Below are 20,249 nucleotides of genomic sequence, written 5' to 3' on the forward strand. Positions count from 1 at the left end.
GGGTTTTGGGGACGCCTTGGATTCTTTGTTGGTCACAAGGACAGGGAAGTCCTTGGGGGCAAGTCTCTGGGGTCCCATGAGGCTGCAGGCACAACTCTGGGGACCCCAAGCAGTGCCCAGTAGCATCCCTGGTGCTGTCTTCCGCTGGCTCCACAGAATCTGGAGAGCGAGATGAGCAGCCACGAGGCTCTGACCCAGGCGGTGGTGAGCACCGGGCACAAGCTGGTGCAGGCTGGGCACTTCGCTGCCCGTGACGTGGCCGCCCGAGTACGGCAGCTGGAGAGCGCCGTGGACCGCCTGCGGGCAGAGGCTGCGTGGAGGAGGCGGTGGCTGCAGCAGGCCCAGGAGGCCCAGCAGTTCCTGACGGAGGTGAGGGGGCGATGCGGACCCCAAGGGCCGGGGCTGGGCATGAGGACGCCTAGAGTGTACACAGCCCTGGAAGGGGACCCCCACGTGGGGCTCCAGCTCTCTGGGCATCTTCTGTCACCTCCACTGAGTGGGCATCTTCTGTCACCTCCACTTCCTGCCCCCAAGGTCTTCCTCCTGCGTGTTTCCCAGAATACAGGCCACTGGGTTCGGTTGGGTTTGGTTTGGCTTTGCTGTTTCTCTAAACCAGTAGTTCTCAGTCAATGCTTTACGTCAGAATCACCTGGAACCTTTAGGAAATACTGATCCTCAGGCTCCATTCCAGACCAAATCAGAATCTTTAGCAGTGAGACCCAGGCAGCAGGAGTTTTTAAAGCTCTCCAGTGATTCCAGTGTACAGCCGGGTGGCCATGAACCCCAAGCTGGGAGCACTGGAGAGCATCGACCAGGGAAAGCTTACCCCGTCTATGTCACCCCAGCTCCTGGAGGCAGAATCCTGGCTGGCAGAACGGGGCTGTGTCCTGGACATTGAGGACGTGGGCCAGAGTGCAGAGGCCACACAGGCCTTTCTTCGGCGGCTGGAGGCCACCAGGAGAGAGCTGGAGGGCTTTGGCCCGCGTATCGAGAGACTGCAGCAGACTGCAGCCCTCCTTGAGAGTGGGCAGAACCCAGAAAGGTGCGTGGGAGCCAGGCCTGTCAAGTGAGGAGCGGAGAGGGGCGCTCCCTACAGAGGCGTGCGAGGCTGATACCACCAGGAGAGGAGGGCTGCAGTGGGGTTGTCCTTCCTGCCACAGCCCCAAGGTGCTGGCCCGGATGCGGACAGTGAGGGAGGCCCATTCGGGGCTGCTGCGGAGAGTGGAGAGCAGGGGCCAAGGCCTGCGGGAGCAGCTGCAGCTCCACCAGCTGGAACGAGAGGCCCTGCTCCTTGATGCCTGGCTGGCCAGCAAGGCGGCTTCTGCTGAGTCCCAGGACTGTGGGCAGGACCTGGAGGCCGTCAAAGTGAGCCACTTCCAAACGAACCTGGGGGAGAGTGGATTGAGGTTGAGCAAGGGTGGAGAGGTGTTCATGTGGGGTGGAAGGGAGGCCAAGGTGAGCAGAGGGGAAATGGGGGTCTCTGGGCTCTGGGAGGGTCCCTGCGGTTCTAGAGGTGGGGCCGAGTGCCGATGGAACTGTCAGGTACTGCCAAGCCCTTCGTGAGCTTGGAGAGCTGTTGGGCACCACCTCCAGGGTGACCCTCCCTGGCCCCACCTCCTTGCAGGTGCTGGAAGAGAAGTTTGATGCTTTCAGAAAGGAAGTCCAGAGCCTGGGGCAGGCCAAGGTTCAGGCCCTGAGGGAGCTGGCAGGCTCCCTGGAACGGGCAGCACCCCGGTGCTGTCCCCAGATCCAAGCCCAGAGGAGTCGCATCGAGGCCACTTGGGAGAGACTGGACAGGGCAATAAAAGCCCGCACAGAGGTAGCCAGACCAGGCCAGGGGCAGCCAAGGGGCGGGGACCCCTGTGCCTTTTGCCTGGGCCAGGGACAAGCAGACCCAACAGCGGGGATATGAGTGTGTGTGTGTGTGTTTGTGTGTGTGTGGAGGGAGGTGGCTGCGTCTAACTCCCAGGACTGAGCAAGTCTCAAAGAGTCTCGAAGTCTTCCACCTCCAGCCCGCTCCACACTTTGTTTCCTCCTCCTTCAGTTCACATCTCCAAGGAGAAACAGAAAGCATGACTGAATTGCTTGAAGCGCCCCCTAAACTCAAGCTTCGGTTTTATTAAGACACACACCGTGTTGATCTCCCTTCCTTAACCACACACTTAATGGGGTGAGATCTCGACATCATGTGACAGAGGCTCCTTCATTCCACTCACTCACCCTTCTGATCTAAACGCTCTGAGTGGATTTGTCTGCCAAGGGAGTCTTCGGTGTTCCTCCACAACCTGAGCTCTCAGCCACAACTGGTGGTTTCTATACAAGCAGCCCAGCCCCCTGAGTCCCTGATGGATCACAGCCCAGAGATGCCATCTCTGAGGGTCCAGGCCGGGCAGCCTCCTGAGCTGGCCCTCTCTCCCTCTCTTGGCCCCATCAGAAGAGCTGCAGGTGGTGCCTGCCTGGGCCGAGCCAGACCCCAAAAACCAACCTCCCCCCTCACATAGGCCCTTCCCCACCCCTTCAGAGCCTCCATCTCTGCCTTTCTCATGAGTTGTGCACTGAAGACCCTGTCCTCACAGAATGCCCCCAGGGCCCTACCGCATCATCAGGAGCAACACTCGTTCATTGAGCACCTGCCACATTTAAGATGTTTTCTGTACCTGGTGGTTATGAACGGGTCAGTAAGTCCCATGGTCCTCCTTGTTTAAAAGGAGGTGGCCCAGGAGGCCATGTCTCCAGGGAGAAAGGACCCTGGGAGCTCAGCCCAGAGCAGACCCTCCCTCTCCTCCCAGAACCTAGCCACAGCCCGTGAGGTCCGAGGCTTTGAGCAGGCGGCCGCTGAACTCTGGGGCTGGATGCAGGAGAAGGCCACCCTGATGGAGCGAGATGCCCGTGGCCACAGCCTGTCATCTGTGCAGACCCTGCAGCAACAGCACAGGTGCCTGGAGGTGAGGGCCTACACCCTGTGGCCTGTCTGAGCCCCTCCCTGAAGGCAGTGGCTAAGGGCACCACAGAGGGCAGGTGAGGGGCCTCCCAGCCTGGGACTGCTTGCCCAGGTGTGGAGCAGAGCAAGGTGGCCTCTCCCAGTCTGGGAAGCAGAGCGGGACTCCTCAGAGAGGACTGAATGAGGAGCATGCCGCTGGTTACCAGGGGGCGAGGCCTGACTGTGTGTTCTGGCGGCAGAGGGAACTGGCGGCCATGGAGAAGGAGGTGGCACGGGTGCAGACAGAGGCCTGCCGACTGGGCCAGCTACACCCTGCGGCTCAGGAGGGCCTGGCCGCACGGCTGGCTGAGGTGCAAGATGCCTGGGCCACCCTGGGGGCAAAGGCCCAGGAGCAGAGTCAGCAGCTGGAACAGGCTGCCCAGGGCCATGCCTTCCTCAGACGCTGTCGGGAACTACTGTAAGTGGCGTCCTGCCCGGGCTGTTGGCTCAGCTCTTCAGGGAGCTGGACTCTCCCTTCCCCTGCACAGCTCCTGCCCTGCTCCCTCCCCAGGCTGCCCTCCCGCCCTGACAGCTTCCTTTCCCTGCCCCTCAGAGCGTGGGCTCAGGAAAGGCAGGCACTGGTGTCCTCGGAGGAGCTGGCTGGGGACATGACGGGAGCTGAGTGGCTCCTGGGGCAGCATGAGGAGCTACGGCAGGAAATCAAGGAGCACTGCCTTCAAGCCTGGGATGCACAGCAGGAGGGGCAACAGCTGGTGGACAAAGGCCACTTCATGTCCCTGGAGGTATGTGCAGAGGTGGGCCTAGGGTTGAGCTGGGCACGGGGTCCAATCACCAAGGCCTTGGAACCCCCAGCAGGAGAGGAAGGCCAAGCAAGGGGCGGAGAGAGAGGCAGAGAAGGGGAGGGTCCAGGCCTCGAGGCCTTCCCTGCACACTACTGCTGGGCACTCTGGCCCTCCCCTCCCCAGGTGGCTCTGCCTGAGCATCTCGCCCACAGCACCCCCTCCCCACCAGGTGACAGAGTGTCTGCAGGAGCTGGAAGGGCGGCTGCAAGGGCTCAAGGAGGCTTGGGCCCTGTACCAGGAACGCTGCGCGGAGAACTCGAGGCTGCAGGAGCTGCGGCAGGGGCTGGACCAGGCCGAGGCCTGGCTGGCCTCCCGGGAGGGCCTCCTGCTGGACCCCAACTGCGGGGTGAGCCGAGGCCCTGTCCTCTAGCGGGCTGCACTGTCCAGCAGCTATGGCCAAGGGCAGGTCCTGCTGCTCCTCTGCTCGCTGGCCACCCGGGCCCAGTTGCAGAGGGCGAGGTGAAGGCTCGGCAGCCCCAGGAGCTGGGCCTCAACCCGGGCTTCACTTCTCCCCAGCGGTCAGTGTCAGATGTGGAGTTGCTGCTCCGCAGACACCAGGACTTCGAAAAGCTACTGGCAGCCCAGGAAGAAAAGTTTGCCCAACTGCAGAGGAAGGTGGAGGTGAGCAAGGCTGGGCCAAGGGTGCACCAGGAGACAGGGGCCTGAGGGCTGGGGGCCTGAGAGTCGGGGTCTCCCCAGAGCACTAAGTCCACATCTGACCCTTCAGGAAAGCCCCACTTTCCGTTGCCAGTCCCTGTCACCCTCTGTCCTGGTAGGCTAGGGCACCACTGTGGACTGAGTTGAGAGGGAAGTCTGAAGTGAAGCAGGAAGAGATGAAGAACAGTGAGGAGACAGGGGCTCTCTGGGTGGGAGGGGTTTGGGGAGGAGAGGCTGGGCATGGACCCCCCCCTGGAGCCCTGACCTGGCTCACCTTGCTCCCCTCCCCAAGATGGAACAGCAAGTGAAGGGGCTGAAACCTGGGACAGTCGGCAGTGAGCTGACCTCCCTCCACCAGAGGCCCTTTGGAAGCTGGTGGCCAGGAGCACAGCTGGCTGAGACAAGGGTCCTGCCATCGGGTGTCCCTGTTGGGCCACGCACACTCTTTGCCACCACCATCTCCCTGGAGCATGCGGCCGGACAGCAGGAGCCCAGTGAGGCCATGAGGGTAGGGGCCCACACCCTGGAGCCAGCACTGAGGCACTGGCGGCCGGGAGCACCAGGCACAGGAGCTGAGGGTCACGGGCAATGAGGAGGTCAGGGAGGAGTGGATACCAAGCCCACCTTCCAGAAGGGGCCCATCCTCTGTGCTGGTCCTGATGTTTCCTGGGCCCCATCTTGCATTTCCAGGATGCAAAGGGTGCCCCCACCATGGAGGGGTTTCTGGAGCTTAAGCAGCAGCCCCTGGCCGGGGAGAGGCAGGTAAGTGCCAGGAGATTCCGTCTCCAGGCAGCTCCCCTCCCCAGAACCACTCAAGGCGCTCAGAAGGGCTGCTGTGGACTCTGGGTGGACTTCCCCCTCCCGGCCCCCATTCTTAGGGCAGTTCAGCTTCTTGGGACCACGCTACAGCTTTTGCCCACACCCAGGTGAGGCAGGGCTCCTCCTCCCAGCCTCCCTGGAAATGGCTCCCTCTTCCCCATGGGCACCTTGGGCCCGGTGCCACCTCACTGCCTTCTCTCCACAGCCCAGCTCGAGCTCCTGGGATGGCTGCTATGGGGTCTTGGGAAGCAGTTCCCTGAGCCTGTTCCCAGATCAGAGGATGGCAGTGGAGGTACCAGATGGCATGTGGGGAGGGCAGAGGACAGAGGGCCCCATGGGGAAAAGCTGAGCTGGCCATGGTGACCTGCCTCTTATTTCCCCTCAGAAAGTGGCTTCCATGGCCACCCTTGACCTCGTGGGAGCCCAGTGTGAGAAGCCGAGGGACCACCAAGGCAGGAAACACAGCTTCTCCTTAAGGTTAGCACCACCTGGGGAGAGACACCGCCCAGGATATGCTGACTCAGCGGGCACAGGGGGCTGGAGGCAGGGGTCCCCTGCGAAGAGTGTGACCTATGGCTGTCTGGGAGCCAGGCTGAGCAGCGGGACGGAGATCCTGTTTGCAGCACCGTCAGAAGCGCAGGCTGACAGCTGGCTGCGAGCCCTGAGCAGGGCCACAGGTGGGCTCCAGGGGAAGCCTAGGGTGGGGTGTGGGGGGCACTGATTCCCTGGGCCCCAGGCTGCTGCTGTTTTATGCATCCTTGGAAAGTTTCACATCTTGCATCTCTATAGCCTGAGAGGTAAGTGGGACTTATTGTCTTTTCTCAAAAAATTTAAGGCCCAGAGCCTGTAAGCAGCTTGCCAAAGATCACATAGCTCATTAGTAACAGACAGGGTCAGACATGATGCCTGGCGGCCTCCTGGTCTGCTGTCTGACTCCAGAGCCCTTCCCGTGAGGATCCTCGTGGGCTTTCCTAGGCTCTGCTGTCTGATCCTGGGGCGTCTCTAACACTCTAGTCCTCAGACTGCTCTGAATGCACCTCCCTCGCGGTGTCTTGTAGACAGCGGCCAAACCCAGTTCTGCCACCAGGGGGCGCTTAGAAAGCACCCCTACCGAGCACCTTCTCTGTGGTCTGACAGTCCCGGAGGAGAGCGTGCTTGAGGCATGTCCTGAGACTGCTGGGGCTCCACCAGGAGTCCCTTCCTGCTCCTCCCAGGCTCGCTGGGCTCCTCGCTCTGCCTGTTCCCCCTCGGGTCTCTCCCTGAGCCTGTCCTTTGAGAACCCCAAAGGGATCCTGAGTTTCTTCAGCGTCTCAGCATCTCCTCCCGCTGAGCCTTTCTCACCAGTCCCTCTGCATTCAGTGTCCGGGAGGCAGACCCGCCCCTGCTCGCACCGACCTCCTGGTGGGAAGGTTTGTGCGGCCAGGGCCTCCAGAGGCAGGAGTGCCTCAGTCTGCTGGGCTGCTGTGACAGAATACCACAGACTGGCAGGTTCTAAACGAGACATTTATTTCCCACAGTTCTGGAGGGTGGGAAGTCCAAGATCAAGGCGCCAGCAGATTGGGTGTCTGGTGAGCGCCTGCTTCCGGGCTGCAGACAGCTGCTTTCTTGCTGTAGCCTCACAGGGCAGAGGGGAGAGGGAGCTCCTGGGGTCTCCTTTATAAGGTCTCCAACTCATGACCTAAGCACCTCCCGAAGGTCCCCCTCCTAATACGGTCGCCCTGGGGTTAGGGTGCAAGGAGGAAGCAGCACGCAGGGAGGCTGCTGCCTGCGGATGGCCGGCCTCCGGGTCAGGGCTGACCGCTGTTCTGCCTTTGCTCTGCAGCCCACAGTCTGAGCCCAGAACCCAGAGGCAGGCCTCCAGGCTCCCTGGCCACTGAGGGGCTGCCCAGCATGGCCGCTCCGCTCAGGTAGGGCATGTGGGCTGCGGGCGGGCGGGAGTCCTGAGCCTCCGTGACTGCCACAGATGGTGCCCTCTCAAGCCTGCAGGCCTGGGACTCAGACCTACACTGCTAGGGTGTGGGGTAACCCCCACATTTGAGACCCTCGACCACCCCCAGGAAACAGACAGCCCTAGCACTGCCCCCTCCATCAAATGCCTGGTGCAAACCATGCTCACTCTCTGCAGTGATGGCAGTCTGTCTTTCCCCACAGATTCCACGGACGTCCCCCACCAGGGGCTAGTGCCACTGGGGCCCTGCCCTCCCCGCTGAGGGAGAGATGCCCACAGCCCCTGGAGTCCCTGCCGATGGCTGGCCCTGCAGAGGAAAACGCACAAGGCTCCCACCGCCTCTCCTGCTCAGGCCGGACCCCAGGTGAGGGGCACACGGGTCCCCTTTGCACATGCTAGAAAACCTGCCCACTCTGTCCGCCTCGAGCCCATGCAGCCCTCACTCCTTGGTCTGCTCCTTTTCTCCCTCCAAGACACAGCATTGTTTGCACGGCGGTTTACAGGACAGCCAGAGCCCTGCCACACCCGCGCTCCTGTCCCTGCCTCTGCCTCCATCCTCTCCTGCTCTCCCCAGTCCAAAGGGGAGAGGGGCCTTCCTGTCCTAGAGAGGGCCGGGACGTCACCCGGACACATACACAGACTAGATACAGAGACAGACGCGCACATACAGCCGTGTGCCTGAGGAGCACTCCCACGGTGACGGGGCGGCAGCCATGGTTGTGTCTCGGGTCTAACTATCCACTCCTTCTCCTGCAGCCTGCAGGCTCCCATTTATGATTCAGATGATGTGCTGCTGAGTGAACGGGCCTTGTCCTGGACACAGTGCTTCTGCAGCTGCCAAGGCAGCCATTTCTGCTGCTTTGTGACTCGAGCCACATGCCCAGGACAGGCAGATGCAGTGAGCTGGGGCATGAGAACCACCTGTCTCCCACCCGCCCCACACACAGTGGTTACTGCTCCCAGCATCCACATCTCACATCTATGTTAGGAGGAGGTGGAATATTCGAAGGGAGGCAAGAGGCCTGGGGCACCAGTGCCTGGATAAGATTCTAGGGTGGCTGGGCCCTAAATTCACTCTGCCTCCCTGTTCTCCCAGCAGGTCTGGGCCCTGAAGTGAACCCTGAGGTGGCACCAAACCTCAGAGCTACAAGTGAGGACACCCACGAGGGGACCAGAATGAGACTCAGCAACCAGGCCCCTCGTGACCAACTTCTAGAATAGATGGTTCTCTGTGAGGACGGCCCCATCAAGGTCACTGCTTGCTGGAGTTACACCGTTGGCGCTCTCTCTTTCCTTAGCTCATCTGGTCCCAGGTCTGGCCACCCTTACTGTGGGACAGGAACCAGCCCTTTGCCTGAGTCCCTGGCCTCTCTGCTGGCAGTCACTGTCTGCAAGTCTGCTCACCTGCCAGGGCTGCAGCAGCGGAAACCCACAGGCGAAAGTCGCCTTGTCCCTGCTTGAAAAGGGTGGCCCTGAGCATGGGGTAGACTCGGCCATGAGCAGGGGGCCACCCCTCAGGGGAAGCCCACGCTGACCCACTAGCTCTGTATGGGGCCTGGGGAGACATTACATTTTGCCTTTTTTTTTTTAAAGATTGGCACCTGGGCTAACAACTGTTGCCAATCTTCCTTTTTTTTCCCCCAAAGATTGGCACCTGGGCTAACAACTGTTGCCAATCTTCTTTTTTTTTTTTTTCCTGCTTTTATCTCCCCAAACCCCCCTATACACAGTTGTATCTCTTAGTTGCACGTCCTTCTAGTTGTGGGATGTGGGACGCTGCCTCAACGTGGCCTGACGAGCAGTGCCATGTCCACGCCCAGGATCCGAACCCTGGGCTACCGCAGCAGAGCGCGCAAACTTAACCACTCGGCCACGGAGCCGGCCCCCATTTTGTCTTTTAAACCAATCCTTGCCACGTGTAACCAAGAGCTTGTAATGAATGTCCCTTCGGCAGCAATGACAGATAATCTCAGATAACGCCTCACAGGTGTGTGAGCCTCTGTAAAACAGGACGTGCTCTATTTCACTGTACAGCTCCTCAAGGGAGCACGGAGGGGAAGACAAACACAGGGCCAGAGCTCTGCTTGCTTACACAGATGGGCTCAGCACTGCTCTGGGCTCCGGCCACTCACTCAAAGAGGAAGCCAGCTCCAGCCGCCTTTCTGGGACCAGGCCCCAACGGGCCGGCAACCAAGAGGGATGGGCCCTGCCCCTGTGTGAAGCCCTCGACCTACCCAGGGGTGCCTGGCAGGGCTGCTGCTGGCTTCAGTGCTACATCTGGGTGGCGCTGGGCACACACCCAATGGAGTCCCCAGAGGCTCTGGAACACTTGGTGACGACAGTCTCCCCCCCAACTCAACCAGAGCAGCCAGGCAGACGGGGAGTGAGCCTGAAAAAGAGTCCGGGGCGGCAGGGGCTGGATGGCAGCCTCAGGCCAGGGCACCACCATCACTTGGGCCCGGCCGCTGCTGCTTGCGCTGCCTCCGCCGCTGCACAGCCTCCCGCAGGGCCTCCAGCAGACGCTCCTGGCTGTTGCAGACATTGTAATGCGTCAGGCGGAGCAGCTTGTCCATGTCCTCTGGGCTGTAGGTCACTTTCGAGTAGTGGTAGGGAGAGTTGGACGAAGACAGGTTCACCTCCCCAGCCTCCTTCTCCTCCGGGGTCCGCTGCACCCCTAAGGAGAGAGAGTACCGGCCGGGCATGGAGGGGAAAACACACGGGGTGGAGGATGGTTTGGGGTCACCTGCGGAGAGGCATAGAGGACAGAGGAGGTGGGACGAAGGACAGGGGGCCAGGGGCACCACGACAGCGAGCTGGAGGGGCTGGGACCATGGCTCACCAGGGGCCGAGTGCTCCTGGAAGGAGTCGTTGACCAGAGGGAAGTGCAGCACGACAGGGGCCTCGGGGCAGCCAGGGTCCGAGAACACGTGGCACTCCCCCGGCTGGCGCTGCTCCTCAGGGCTGGGCGAGATGGGCGGGAACGGGATCCCCTGCTCCTGACAGAGCCGGCCCAGGAGCTGCAGCTGCTGCAGGGTGGACCGAAGGGGCGTCAGAAGGGCAGACTCATGGGCTCCCCAGGTCCTCAACGCTGGGCTGACTGAACATGGAGGCCCGCTAAGACGCATGGGACTTAGTGCCCAGATGCCAAATCAGACTCTAGTGGACCCGACAGAGTCAGGCCAGACCTGGAAAATGCCCCTCTGCTGCAGCTCCTCTGGGCTTGACTGAGCTGGCTGCTAACTGCCCCCAGGTTCTGCAACTGGGAGGCAAAAACCTTCCCTGGACCAACACAGAAACTCAAAGCATGGGGTCCCAGAGGTCCAGGAGCAAACAGGGGTGCAGGTGCGGCAAAGGGGACCCAAATATGGAATACATCTGAAAACATCACCAGCTCCCCCCCCACTCCAACTTCCAGAGCAGAGTAAGAGTCCCTGGTGGTGAATTCACAGAATCCACGGTCTTCCTTTCACATGGTGTCACTGTCATAGCCCTTAAGGGAAACTGGACCAGGTCCTGGACTCCAAGGTAGATTTCCCCAGGGGCAGAGCCAGGATGTCAGGCCTAAGGTTCCCCACTGCCTCCCAAGCCTGCCCCAGCACCTCAGGTCCCACCGTGACATGTCCTGTCCGCCCCCAGCCCACCTGAAAGGCTCCATGGAGGTTGTAATCCAGTGACAGGATGAGGTCCACATCCCGGGTAGGCCGCAGGAGGGGTGGGCAGCTGGTGTTGACAAGGTAGCCGACATCCAGCAGGCAGAGGTGGGGCTCTGCGGGGGTCAGCTGGTTGGGGAGCCCGTCCAGTTTGGTGGCTGGGAAGGTTGAGAGGATGGGGTGGGGAAGCAGCAGCTGTCATTGGTGCTGGGGGCACCAGATCCCCCTGGCCTAACGCCAGCTCCTCGCTGCTGGTGGAAGGAGACTCTGCTCTCTGGCCCCTGCCCTCTCCCGCCAAAGTAGCACCTCTACTTCCCAAGGCCTGAGACAGGTCCTGATGCCCAACACATGGAGAGGAGAAGGGGCTCCTGCTCCAAGGGCCAGGGAACGGAGCTCTCAGGGCTTGGGGCTGAGGGGTTGGAGAGTGCGGGAGTCTGGACCAGGGACCCAAGGCTCAGGCGGCGGTGGGAAGACTTTGGAGAGCTGGGACCAGGGGGAGAAGAGCGGACACCTTTCCAGAAGGAGAAGTAAGGATGCTGGAAATAGTCCTTGTGGAAATGGAGGCCATGCAGAAAATTGTGGGAGGCCTGGGCAAGTGGGCGCCGCGTCAGAAGGTCGGTGAAAAACTCAGCCATCCTGCTGGCCATGGTGGGAGGTTCTTCTATCTTCAGAAGAGGGACCTGCTCCTTGTCTGCACAGTCAGGGGGGGAAGTGGGGCATCTTTCAGGAAATAGCAGCCCCTGGACCTTTATCCCAGCCTCTGTGGACTCCCACAGGCCTGAGAGCCACTCCACCATCCCCCAGAGCCAGCCCCACAGGCTGCCCTTCCACATCCTTACAAAGCCGCTCAGGCACCTACCCAGGCTGGCTTGAGCCTGTGCCCAGCGGTCCCAGAACTGGCTGGGCTCTGAGCTCCAGTACAAGCTGTCCTGGAGGTTGGCTGCATACAGGTTGCTCCAGATGCCTAAGAGAGGGGACACGAGGGGAGGAGAGTGCCCCACCCCGTCACAACCTGGCCTTCCCCACCACCCATTCGGGACCAGGGAACTGAGCTGGGAAGGTCGTCCATGTCCCCCAAGCCCCAACTTCGCCAGCCTTCCAGACCCCCTCACCTTCCAGGAAGCAGATGCGGGACTCAGGGAGCCGCTTCGTCAGGCGCCCCATGAAGAACTTGGAGCCGAAGAGCTCAGAGGGGACGAAGGCGCCGTACTTGGGGAAGCCGACCTCGTAGGGGGAGAACTCGACCCACTCTGTGAGGAGGCCACACAGCCTCACTGCAGGGCCCAGAACCTGAGAACTCTTGGGCACCAATGCACCCACCACGGGCTTCACATCAGGGCAGCCTGGTGACCAGGAGGCTCGGCCTCGTTGCTGGCCCTTTGAGCATGGGAGCCAAGGCCAGTGCCCCCATCCCCAAGCCTGAGTGACTCTGGTAGAATGACAGTCTCTGGAGAGCATGGGACCTGACCCCAAAGAGGTGGGTGTAAAACCCACACCATACACACACAGCCCCCGCAACCCCTCACCCCGCCGACTGCGAGAGCACAGGTCTCAGTGCCAGGGCTACGCACCCGCAAATTCAAAGGTGGTTAGGTTCCGCTCCTTGGTGTTGAGGGCACAGTAGATGGGCAGAGGGTTCTGGCCGCGACTCAGGGCCTCCCGCTGGTCTGAGAGTTTGTGGTCATGGGGCTGGAGCAGGGAGTGATTTGAACCTAAAGCTGTGGCGGCCTGGGGCCTTTCCCACCCCTGCTGCCCAGGGCTGCTCACCACCCCCAGCCCTGCCCCGGCTTTGGCCGCCCCCGCCTGCACCCCAGGCTGCAGCCCTCCCCACACCTCATCATGCAGGAGCGCCTCGTTGATGAGGGCCCACAGGTTGGTGAAGCAGGTCGGGTAGCCCAGGCGGGCACGCTCGGCCAGCTCCTGCTGGTACCGTTGCAGCTGGCTGGGGGCCAGCACGCCCAGCTTGCTCTTGGTCACCTGGGCCTTCAGCAACTCAGTGGGCCCTGCCAGGTCCTTCTGAGACCACTCTGGGTCCTCATAGAGGTTGGCCAAAGCCCTGGGAAAAGCCAAAGGCAGGGCATCGTCACTCAAGGACCCCATTGCCTGCCTTGGGCTTTCCGTTCTAGGACAAAAGCCTGGCAGGCACCTTCCCAGGGTCCCCTTGAGCACATTTCTCTCAGGCACACATGTTCTCCCAGCCCTCCCAAGGTGGTCAGAGAGGCCTGTGGGGTCTAAGAGCCTTCCCACCCGGACCCACCTGCCACGACCCAACTAGCCACCCCCAGGCTCCTGCACTCAACCTGCTGCCAGCTCACCAGGTAGAGCCCGAGGCCCCTGTGATGTAGGAGATGCAATCCAAGAGGCCCAGCTCCCTCAGGCCAGCCAGGTGTCCATACAGGGAAGTCATTGCCCGGGTCCCACCGCCAGTGGCCATAATGGCTATCACTGGGATCTGGAAGAGAAGATAGCTAGGCTCAGAGAGGCGTTAGGGAGGGGGAAGGCCAAGCCACAGGCAGGGGAGGTAGTAAGCCAAGCGGCACTCAGCTCACCCACAGCCAAGGTTGGTCAAGCTCTGATCAAGGCTCTTGGGCCGAGTTCTAGTCAGGCCTACTGAGGAGGGTCTGGTCAGAAACAGCCTCGAGAGGGTCAGGCTTGTCTGGTTTTAAGAACTCCAGGAAAAATGGACAAGTTCCAGGCCTCATCTCCTCACCTCTAGCCCCTGAGGATTCTGGTGATCCCTTTCTAGAAGCCCCAGGGCCACCTCAACAGTCTCCCACACAGCCACCCCTCCCCTCTTGCAAGGAGATGCCACAGGCTGATCTGAACTTCCAGGGACTGCCCAGGCTGGCAGGCAGCCCTCAGGCCGCAGGTCTCATTGATCAGTCAGACCAGGCCCGTCTCAAAACCCGGACCGGGCCAAAGATTGAGAAACAACCAGAAGGAAAGCTAGCCCAGCAGGGGAGTTGTGTCTGCGAGCTCCAGGTGCCCCATATAATGCTCTGCATTTGATGTCATCAAGCTCCTGATACCATCAAGTGAGGGGGAAGCAGAGCAGGGGCTGGCAGACAGGGGGCAGGATCAAGCCCCGCTTGGCACCAGCTCTGGTCTGGTTGGGGAAAAACCAGTTCCAGCACTCAGCACTGCCCGAAGACCCCACCCAATCCAGCCCAGCACCCAGACCTCGTCCTCCTTCAGGTCTCCATCCAGCTGCAGGGCCTGCTTCAGGGCCCTGGCCACCACCTGCTTCCTCCTGCTCAGGAAAGCCTGCTCCTCGGTGCAGAGCCCGCAGCCCAGCCGCACAGCCAGCTCCCTCGGTCTGGGTGGGGAGGAAGGACCATGAGGCAGCAACTGGCCTCGTCAGATAAAGGGAAGCTGAGTCTGTCTGCCCTGAAAAGCCCACTGCCATCTCTCCTCTCCTCTCCACACCCCTCACCCCTGCTTCTGTGTCCTAGTGAAGCGTGACGTGTGTGGGTGCAATGGGGAGAAGGGGAGCCCAGACCCACGTGGGGACACACTTGGGGAACGCAGTAAAGTGGATTCACAGGCATGCCAGGAAGCTGGTGACTGAAGAGGCCCTACCAGGGTCCCGGGTGTAGACAGGCCCCTGGTGGGACCCAATACCATAGATCTACTTCTGCCTCTCAGCTTCTCTCCCTCACCTACATGAACATGACTACAGAGGGGGCGGGAAACAGTGTCCCCACCTCTTCGTGGTGAGAAGCTTGTCTCCCAGGCATGCGGAGGGCCAGGGTGGACGACTCCTCTCATCTCACGAAGGTTAGCTAAGGTCCACCCACAACAGCTGCACCCGAAAGGGCGCCATTTCTCTCCTCTCTTGGTTTCCTTGCCTTCTCTGTGCCTCAAACCACTCTCCTCACCTTCCACCTGGTTTTCCAGCCAAACATTGATCCAGTGCCTCCCAAGCACCAGACACTGGGCAAGACACACACCCCTCTGAAGGGGAAAGCAGAAACGCAAGTGAAATGTTAAGGGCCTTTCTCTGCTACGGCTCCCCCAGCACTTTGTGCTCTGCCCTGGGAGCCAACCCCTGAGTGTCCGCAGAGAGGACGCATGGCGACCGTGCTGGGAGCCACCCTGTCTCTCGCCTTGCTCCTCCAGGGCGCAGGCCTGACTGCCGCCTCCGTAACTGGCTGCCTCTCCATGACCTTCCCAGTGCCCGCCCAACCTCACCCTTCTTCTTTTTTCAGCTCCACTCTCATCAGGGGCTCCTGAAAACCATGAATGTTACAGTCACAAAGGCTGGTTGCCTGTGCCTCTGGCCCCAGCCTGAGCCACACCCCACCATGTCCCCATGCTCCCTTGGGTCCCCAGCCATCTCCACAGGGGCCAGGCCTGAGCCTGAAGGTAGGGATGCTCAGAGGACCCTCTCCCCAGAGCCTGGCCCCAGCACTTGTCCAGGGTGTAGCCTAAGGACGGAAGCTGCTACAGGAGCAGGCCCTCAAGGCCTGGGGTCCAGCCCTGCCCACGCATCTGGCTTTCTTCCTCTGGTGACCAGTACCTGGGATGTAGGAAAGACGAGCCTCACCACTTGGCCATAGGGCAGGGCCCTCAGGGGCACCTTCAGTTGCTCTTGGGGGGCATCCTGCAGGGGGGATGAAAGGAGACTAAGGATCTCTACCCTCCGCTCCATCAAGGGCCTCACCCATTGCCCCTGGAGTGACAGAGAAGCAGTAGGAAGGGGGACAGGAGGCTGCCATCGACCCCACCCTCTTCGCAGGGTACCTGACTCTGCCAGGGAGTGATGGGGGCTCAGGGTGAGCAGAGGCAGAGGCTAGGAGGAGGAGCTGAGGGAAGGAGGGAGAAAGGCTCTGCGGGCTGCCTCACGGGAGGGAGTGGCACCCTACCTGCAGATGGATGCTCAGCTCCTGCTCCCAGCAGGCCAGGCAATGGAAGCAGAAGGAGCCGGCACCCACAGAGGCCTCCTGCGGGCCCTCACAGGACCCGGGAACCATAAGCTGCACTCTGCGCTCTGACCCTGGAAACAGGAACCAGAGCAGAGGCCGGGAATGGGATCTCCGCCCAGAAAGGTCCTTGTCTTGCCTAAGGGGGTTGGGGGACATTTTGCTCCCCCCACTGAGACGGAGGTCTGACCCAGGCTGAGGCTGGGAGATGGAGCCACCCCAGCCCCTCTGAGGACTAAGGGGAAAAGCTCAGGCCCGGGGGGCCCAGCATGGATTTGCCCCCAACACCCACTCCTGCCTGGGGCACCAGAGCCGAGGGCAGCTGGTGAGGGCTCCTTAGAAAGGGGGAAGACCAGGGCTGAGGGCAGGGGGCCATCCCCGTGGGTCGAGAACTCACCTTGCTGGTCCCCTGCCTCCTCCAGTCGAACATGCAAGCAGGAGAGTTCCCGGGCCTGAGTTGTCAAGAGAGCCCCTCAGACGCGAACCCCTGGCCTGTCAGAGACCCCACCTTCCCAGCATCCTGCTTCTTGTTTCTCAGACTTTATTACCTTGGCCCTGAGCCACCAAACATTCACTTGAGAGTGTATCCTCTTGAGGAACTGAAGTCCCAGGGCCCCCCACTTTGGCTCTACCCACTGACCCCCATGGCGGGCCCAAGCTTCAGGCCCGGGGAGGAGGGGTTCTCAACTCACCACCAGGATGCCATTGCTGATGAGCTGCTCAGCACAGTCTGTCCTGAAAAGAGCCCCCAGTGACCTTAATGGGAGTCCAGGTTCCCCGGCTCTCACCCCTCAAGCAGGCCTGGGTGTTCCTCCTCCACCACTGGATGTCTCCCGGGGTGGGGTGTCGGCTCTGGGTGTGCTGGGCTCTGTCCTTCCCGGAAGGAAGCACCCCTACCCGGGAATCCCCACGGCCCCTGACTCACAAACTCTGTAGCCGAAATTCAACTTCCAGCTGCTCCTCACCCTGGAGAAAGAAGCAAGTTAGAAAGGGTGAGGAGTGTGAGTGAGCGTGTATGTGCACGTGTGGGTGCGTGTGCAGATTCCCACCCAGACGCCAGCTGGGGTTGCTGGGGCCTCAGCCGAGTGCTGAGAGCCATTGTCCATCCCCAGGCTGCTCTGTCCACCTTCTCTGGACCGCTCCAAGAAAGCCGCCCTTAGCTCAGAGGCCAAGAAGGAGGGTCAGGGATGGGACTGCTCCTCAGTGGACAGTAGCTCCTGGCTGACAGAGGCCTCTGGGATGCCAGGGAAGCCTGGGCCACTCACTGGTCCAGAAGAAGAGGGCCATGTACCTAGCCACCCTCCAAAGCGTCCCCTTTCCCAGGCTGAGGCCCTCCGCTGCCCTGTGTCAGCCTTGCCTGAGCGCTCAGCGAGAAGCTTTCACGGCGGAACTCGCCAGCCCGCAAAGTCCCCACGTCAAACAGCACCGACAACACGGGGTCATCATTGGTCAGAAGGTCCTGGTCAAAGACGTTCAGTTGCACGACATTCTGGAAGGGAAACAGAGCAAGGGGCTGCAAGATGGAGTGGTGGGATAGGACGGTGAGCAGGGCAGGGGCAGGGAATGAGGGGCTGGGAGGGGACAGTGGCAGTGGGTGGACAGGGACAGTGAGCAGGGCCGCTGCGCCTGGCCCACCTTGAGCTGGCTGTGGATTTGGAAGTGAAAGCTCTGATTCCAGATGGGGTTTCTGCTGTTCTTGACTATGCGTGTCTGCAGCCTGTGGCTGGAGGCCGTGGGCAGCCAGAGAGTCACATAGCAGTCAGAGGGGGTCACTGCAGAAAGGAGGAATGAGCTTCCAGTGTGGCCAAGAGCCACTGCCAACCCAGCTGCCCAGTCCATGTCCTCCCATCACAGGCAGCCCCGGGGGACCCAGAGACCCAACCCACGGAATGGGGCTGGGTCAGGAGGCAGAAGGAGCAGAGGCTGAGGCCTGATGGCAACATTCCACCCAGGACCTCCTCTTGGTACCCTCTCCAGGACCCCCTGCACGCCCAGCCTTACTCACATCTCTTCCCACTGCCCCTGCCCCACCCTGAATCCAGCTGCAGAACCGCTGCCCTCCCCAGGCCCAGCACTCACCCAGGTCCTTAGAGGGCAGGCCGCGGGCCTGCAGGACACGGATGGTGAGAAGGCAGGTCCCGGGCACCTTTGCCTGAAGAGGGAGAGAGGGACAGGCTTGCTGCAGGCTGATGGGCCCCAAGGTGACAAGGACCGAAGGGGAAGCTAGGGCAACCCTCGAGGCCTAATCCTGCCCAGCCACAGCCCTGCCCTCCACCCCATCCAAATCCTGAATGGAAAGGAGGCTGCGGCATCTCCTGATGACGCTTGCCAACACTTACCACAACGCTCCGGGCCAGCTCCCGTCCCACGGCTGCCTGCACACTAACTCATCTAATCACACAACTGCCCTGTGCGTGGGGACTGCTTATTATGGCCAACGCCACAAGGAAACTCAGACATAGAAAGGCTAAGTAGTCACCTGCCCGAGGTCCAGGGCCAGGACTGGACCAGGCTAGCTTGACTTGTGCTCTCAACCCCCCACTTACCTGCCTCCAGGTCCTGGTACAGCCTCCTTTGGTCTCTGCACCCCATCCCTCTGGCTCCCCCTTGCTAAGCAGCCTTGAGGCTGGTCTTGGGCGGCAAGAGGCCCAGGATGGGGGGGATATAGGCTACAGAGGTAGGGGAGAGGCACGTCAAGGCCTAACCTAGCCCGGGGCCATGGTTGAGTTGTCCCCATACTCTACACCCCTGGCCAGGAGAGGCCAAGAGAGAATTCTGGAAATCTGCTCTCTGTCAGGATAGGAACAGCAGTTACTAGCTCAGACCACCTTCAGGCTGTCAAGCCCTCCAGGTCCTACAAGACCAGGCTGAGGAAGGTCCTCTGGCAGCTCCATCCAAACCCACGACCCGGGGTCCGGGACGTAGACCCTGGCAGCTGTGCCAGAGCAGGGAAGCCTGTGCCAACTGGTCGTTCCTTCTGGCCTTGAGCCCTGCCTCAGGAGGGGCCCTAATGGATGGAGTCCAGGGGCAGAGCTGGGGAAGCTTATCTATCAGTGTCAGCCCTGGGGCGCCCACACCTCAAGCAACTGAGTCAGAGGGAGGACCAGAGCAGCCGCTTCCTTCTGGGGCCCCAGGATGGCAACTGGGAGCCTGAGTTCTCAGGGCCAAATCCACAGTGCCCCCATCTCTAGGGCACGAACAACTCAGGATGACCCCTCATCCCAAGACCCTGCCTCTTCCCTGGCTTCTGTTCTCCACCCTGGTTCAAGGCTAGCAAACCCCCCTCTACACCTGGAGAAGCCCACAGCTCCCTTACGAAAGTGTTAACCAGGCCTGGGGGAACCAGAGATCAGAGTTGGGGTCCAGTGCCCTACTGGGTCTTACCAGAGCCATGAGGCTAAGAGTCCTCGGGAGCCAGGAATGATGGGCAGTGACCCAAGGACAGAGGACTGTGGGCTTTTTAACCCAGAGCCAGGGATGTCCCAGCTGGTCCCAAGCTCCTCCCTGGTCCCTCCCAACCGCCTCCGCTCCACCCAGGCCCCACGCCTACTCCCGGACCAGCCACTTGTCCAGGAAGTGAGCCACCTTAAACCTGTATGAAGTGCTGACACCCCCACGGTGGGGGCTCAACACGTCCAAAGACCCATTCTCTCCAACCATCGCCATCTGTGCCTGCACTACCCAACCCTGCTCTCCCAGCCCTGACCTAGAGGTGGGGCCCCCAGGAGAGCTCATTGTCAGAGGCTGAGCAGAAAGGAGACTGGAAGGTGGGGCCTGAAGGGGCCACTGAGGTCTGGAAAGCAGGAGGTGGGCCCAGAGCAGCTGTAAACAGAAAAGCCATGTCCCCTGTCGCTGGGCCTTTCGCAACCTCCCAGCGCCAGCGTGACAGGAATGCCCGGTCTTGACTGAAGTGCTTGGCCAATCTGAGAGGAGTGCCCCGGGCCCCATCATAACCTGGCAGGGGCATGGTTTGCTCTATGAACCAGCCCTTCAAAGTCACACGCCAAGCTGGCTCCACCCTCGGAGCTGGGTGCTGGGTGGCGTGGGATGAGGCATGGGTTGGCATTCGGGGAAGGGAGCTCTTCCGTCTCCGGGTCTCCAGGGCTGGCTTGGTGTGAGGAGGGAGGGAGTCCGAACACGGAGACCCACTTCTTCCGTAGGGGAACAGCCTCAGGAGGAGCACGGGTTTCTGTGCTTATTGTGGGAGAAACGGGGTGACCCTTAGGGCACCAGACCCACCAGCTGCCCTGGAGCTGGAAGAGGAGAGGACACAGGCCAGAGCAAACCTAGGAATAGCTTTACAGGCCCTGAGTCAATGGGGTCTGCACCAGAGTTACAACATGGCTGGGGTCGACCTGCTTGCCCCAAGAGGGGCTGTGATGGCTGTCAGGGACAGAAGGGTCTTGGCAGCAAAGCTCCTCAGGCTCAGGCCTGGACCCAGCTGTCAGCCCCAACCAGGGTCACCCTGAA

General features: G+C 61.2%; 2 protein-coding genes across 2 annotated transcripts in view; one reads left to right on the forward strand and one right to left on the reverse strand.

Annotated features, from left to right (window-relative positions):
• The window catches only part of SPTBN5 (spectrin beta, non-erythrocytic 5), a 55,050-nt gene extending 46,611 nt beyond the window's left edge, over positions 1–8,439 (forward strand). The window contains 17 exon segments of the mRNA XM_070624871.1: positions 157–369; positions 846–1,042; positions 1,161–1,365; positions 1,625–1,819; positions 2,790–2,945; positions 3,181–3,398; positions 3,534–3,723; positions 3,953–4,129; positions 4,300–4,404; positions 4,733–4,948; positions 5,131–5,202; positions 5,465–5,551; positions 5,645–5,736; positions 5,851–5,936; positions 7,082–7,166; positions 7,411–7,571; positions 8,304–8,439. Of these exon segments, the coding sequence (XP_070480972.1) occupies positions 157–369; positions 846–1,042; positions 1,161–1,365; positions 1,625–1,819; positions 2,790–2,945; positions 3,181–3,398; positions 3,534–3,723; positions 3,953–4,129; positions 4,300–4,404; positions 4,733–4,948; positions 5,131–5,202; positions 5,465–5,551; positions 5,645–5,736; positions 5,851–5,936; positions 7,082–7,166; positions 7,411–7,571; positions 8,304–8,428 (2,580 nt within the window). The 3' untranslated portion in view covers positions 8,429–8,439.
• On the reverse strand, positions 6,745–19,703 carry PLA2G4B (phospholipase A2 group IVB). Its single transcript, XM_008518616.2, has 20 exons — positions 19,164–19,703; positions 17,859–17,931; positions 17,415–17,551; positions 17,137–17,268; positions 16,705–16,745; positions 16,472–16,514; positions 16,177–16,231; positions 15,723–15,853; positions 15,377–15,460; positions 15,049–15,086; positions 14,038–14,173; positions 13,173–13,309; positions 12,691–12,913; positions 12,429–12,546; positions 11,970–12,107; positions 11,717–11,821; positions 11,369–11,548; positions 10,849–11,015; positions 10,047–10,233; positions 6,745–9,881 (listed from the first exon to the last, which is right to left on the reverse strand). Exons 1-20 carry the CDS (start codon positions 19,170–19,172, stop codon positions 9,637–9,639), a joined length of 2,379 nt encoding a protein of 792 aa, XP_008516838.2. The 5' UTR covers positions 19,173–19,703; the 3' UTR covers positions 6,745–9,636.
• Positions 19,704–20,249: the final 546 nt, after the last annotated feature.

The sequence above is a fragment of the Equus przewalskii genome, chromosome 1, assembly GCF_037783145.1.
Source record: "Equus przewalskii isolate Varuska chromosome 1, EquPr2, whole genome shotgun sequence".
In the NCBI taxonomy this organism is placed as follows: Eukaryota; Metazoa; Chordata; class Mammalia; order Perissodactyla; family Equidae; genus Equus; species Equus przewalskii.

Excerpts from the sequence above, each read along its gene's own strand:
- PLA2G4B (XM_008518616.2), bottom strand. Across the intron at positions 16,232-16,471 it reads TCAGCAATGGCATCCTGGTG|GCCCGGGAACTCTCCTGCTT; the intron begins GTGAGTTGAGAA and ends TTGACAACTCAG. Across the intron at positions 10,234-10,848 it reads ACCTCCATGGAGCCTTTCAG|CAGCTGCAGCTCCTGGGCCG; the intron begins GTGGGCTGGGGG and ends TCCACCCTGCAG.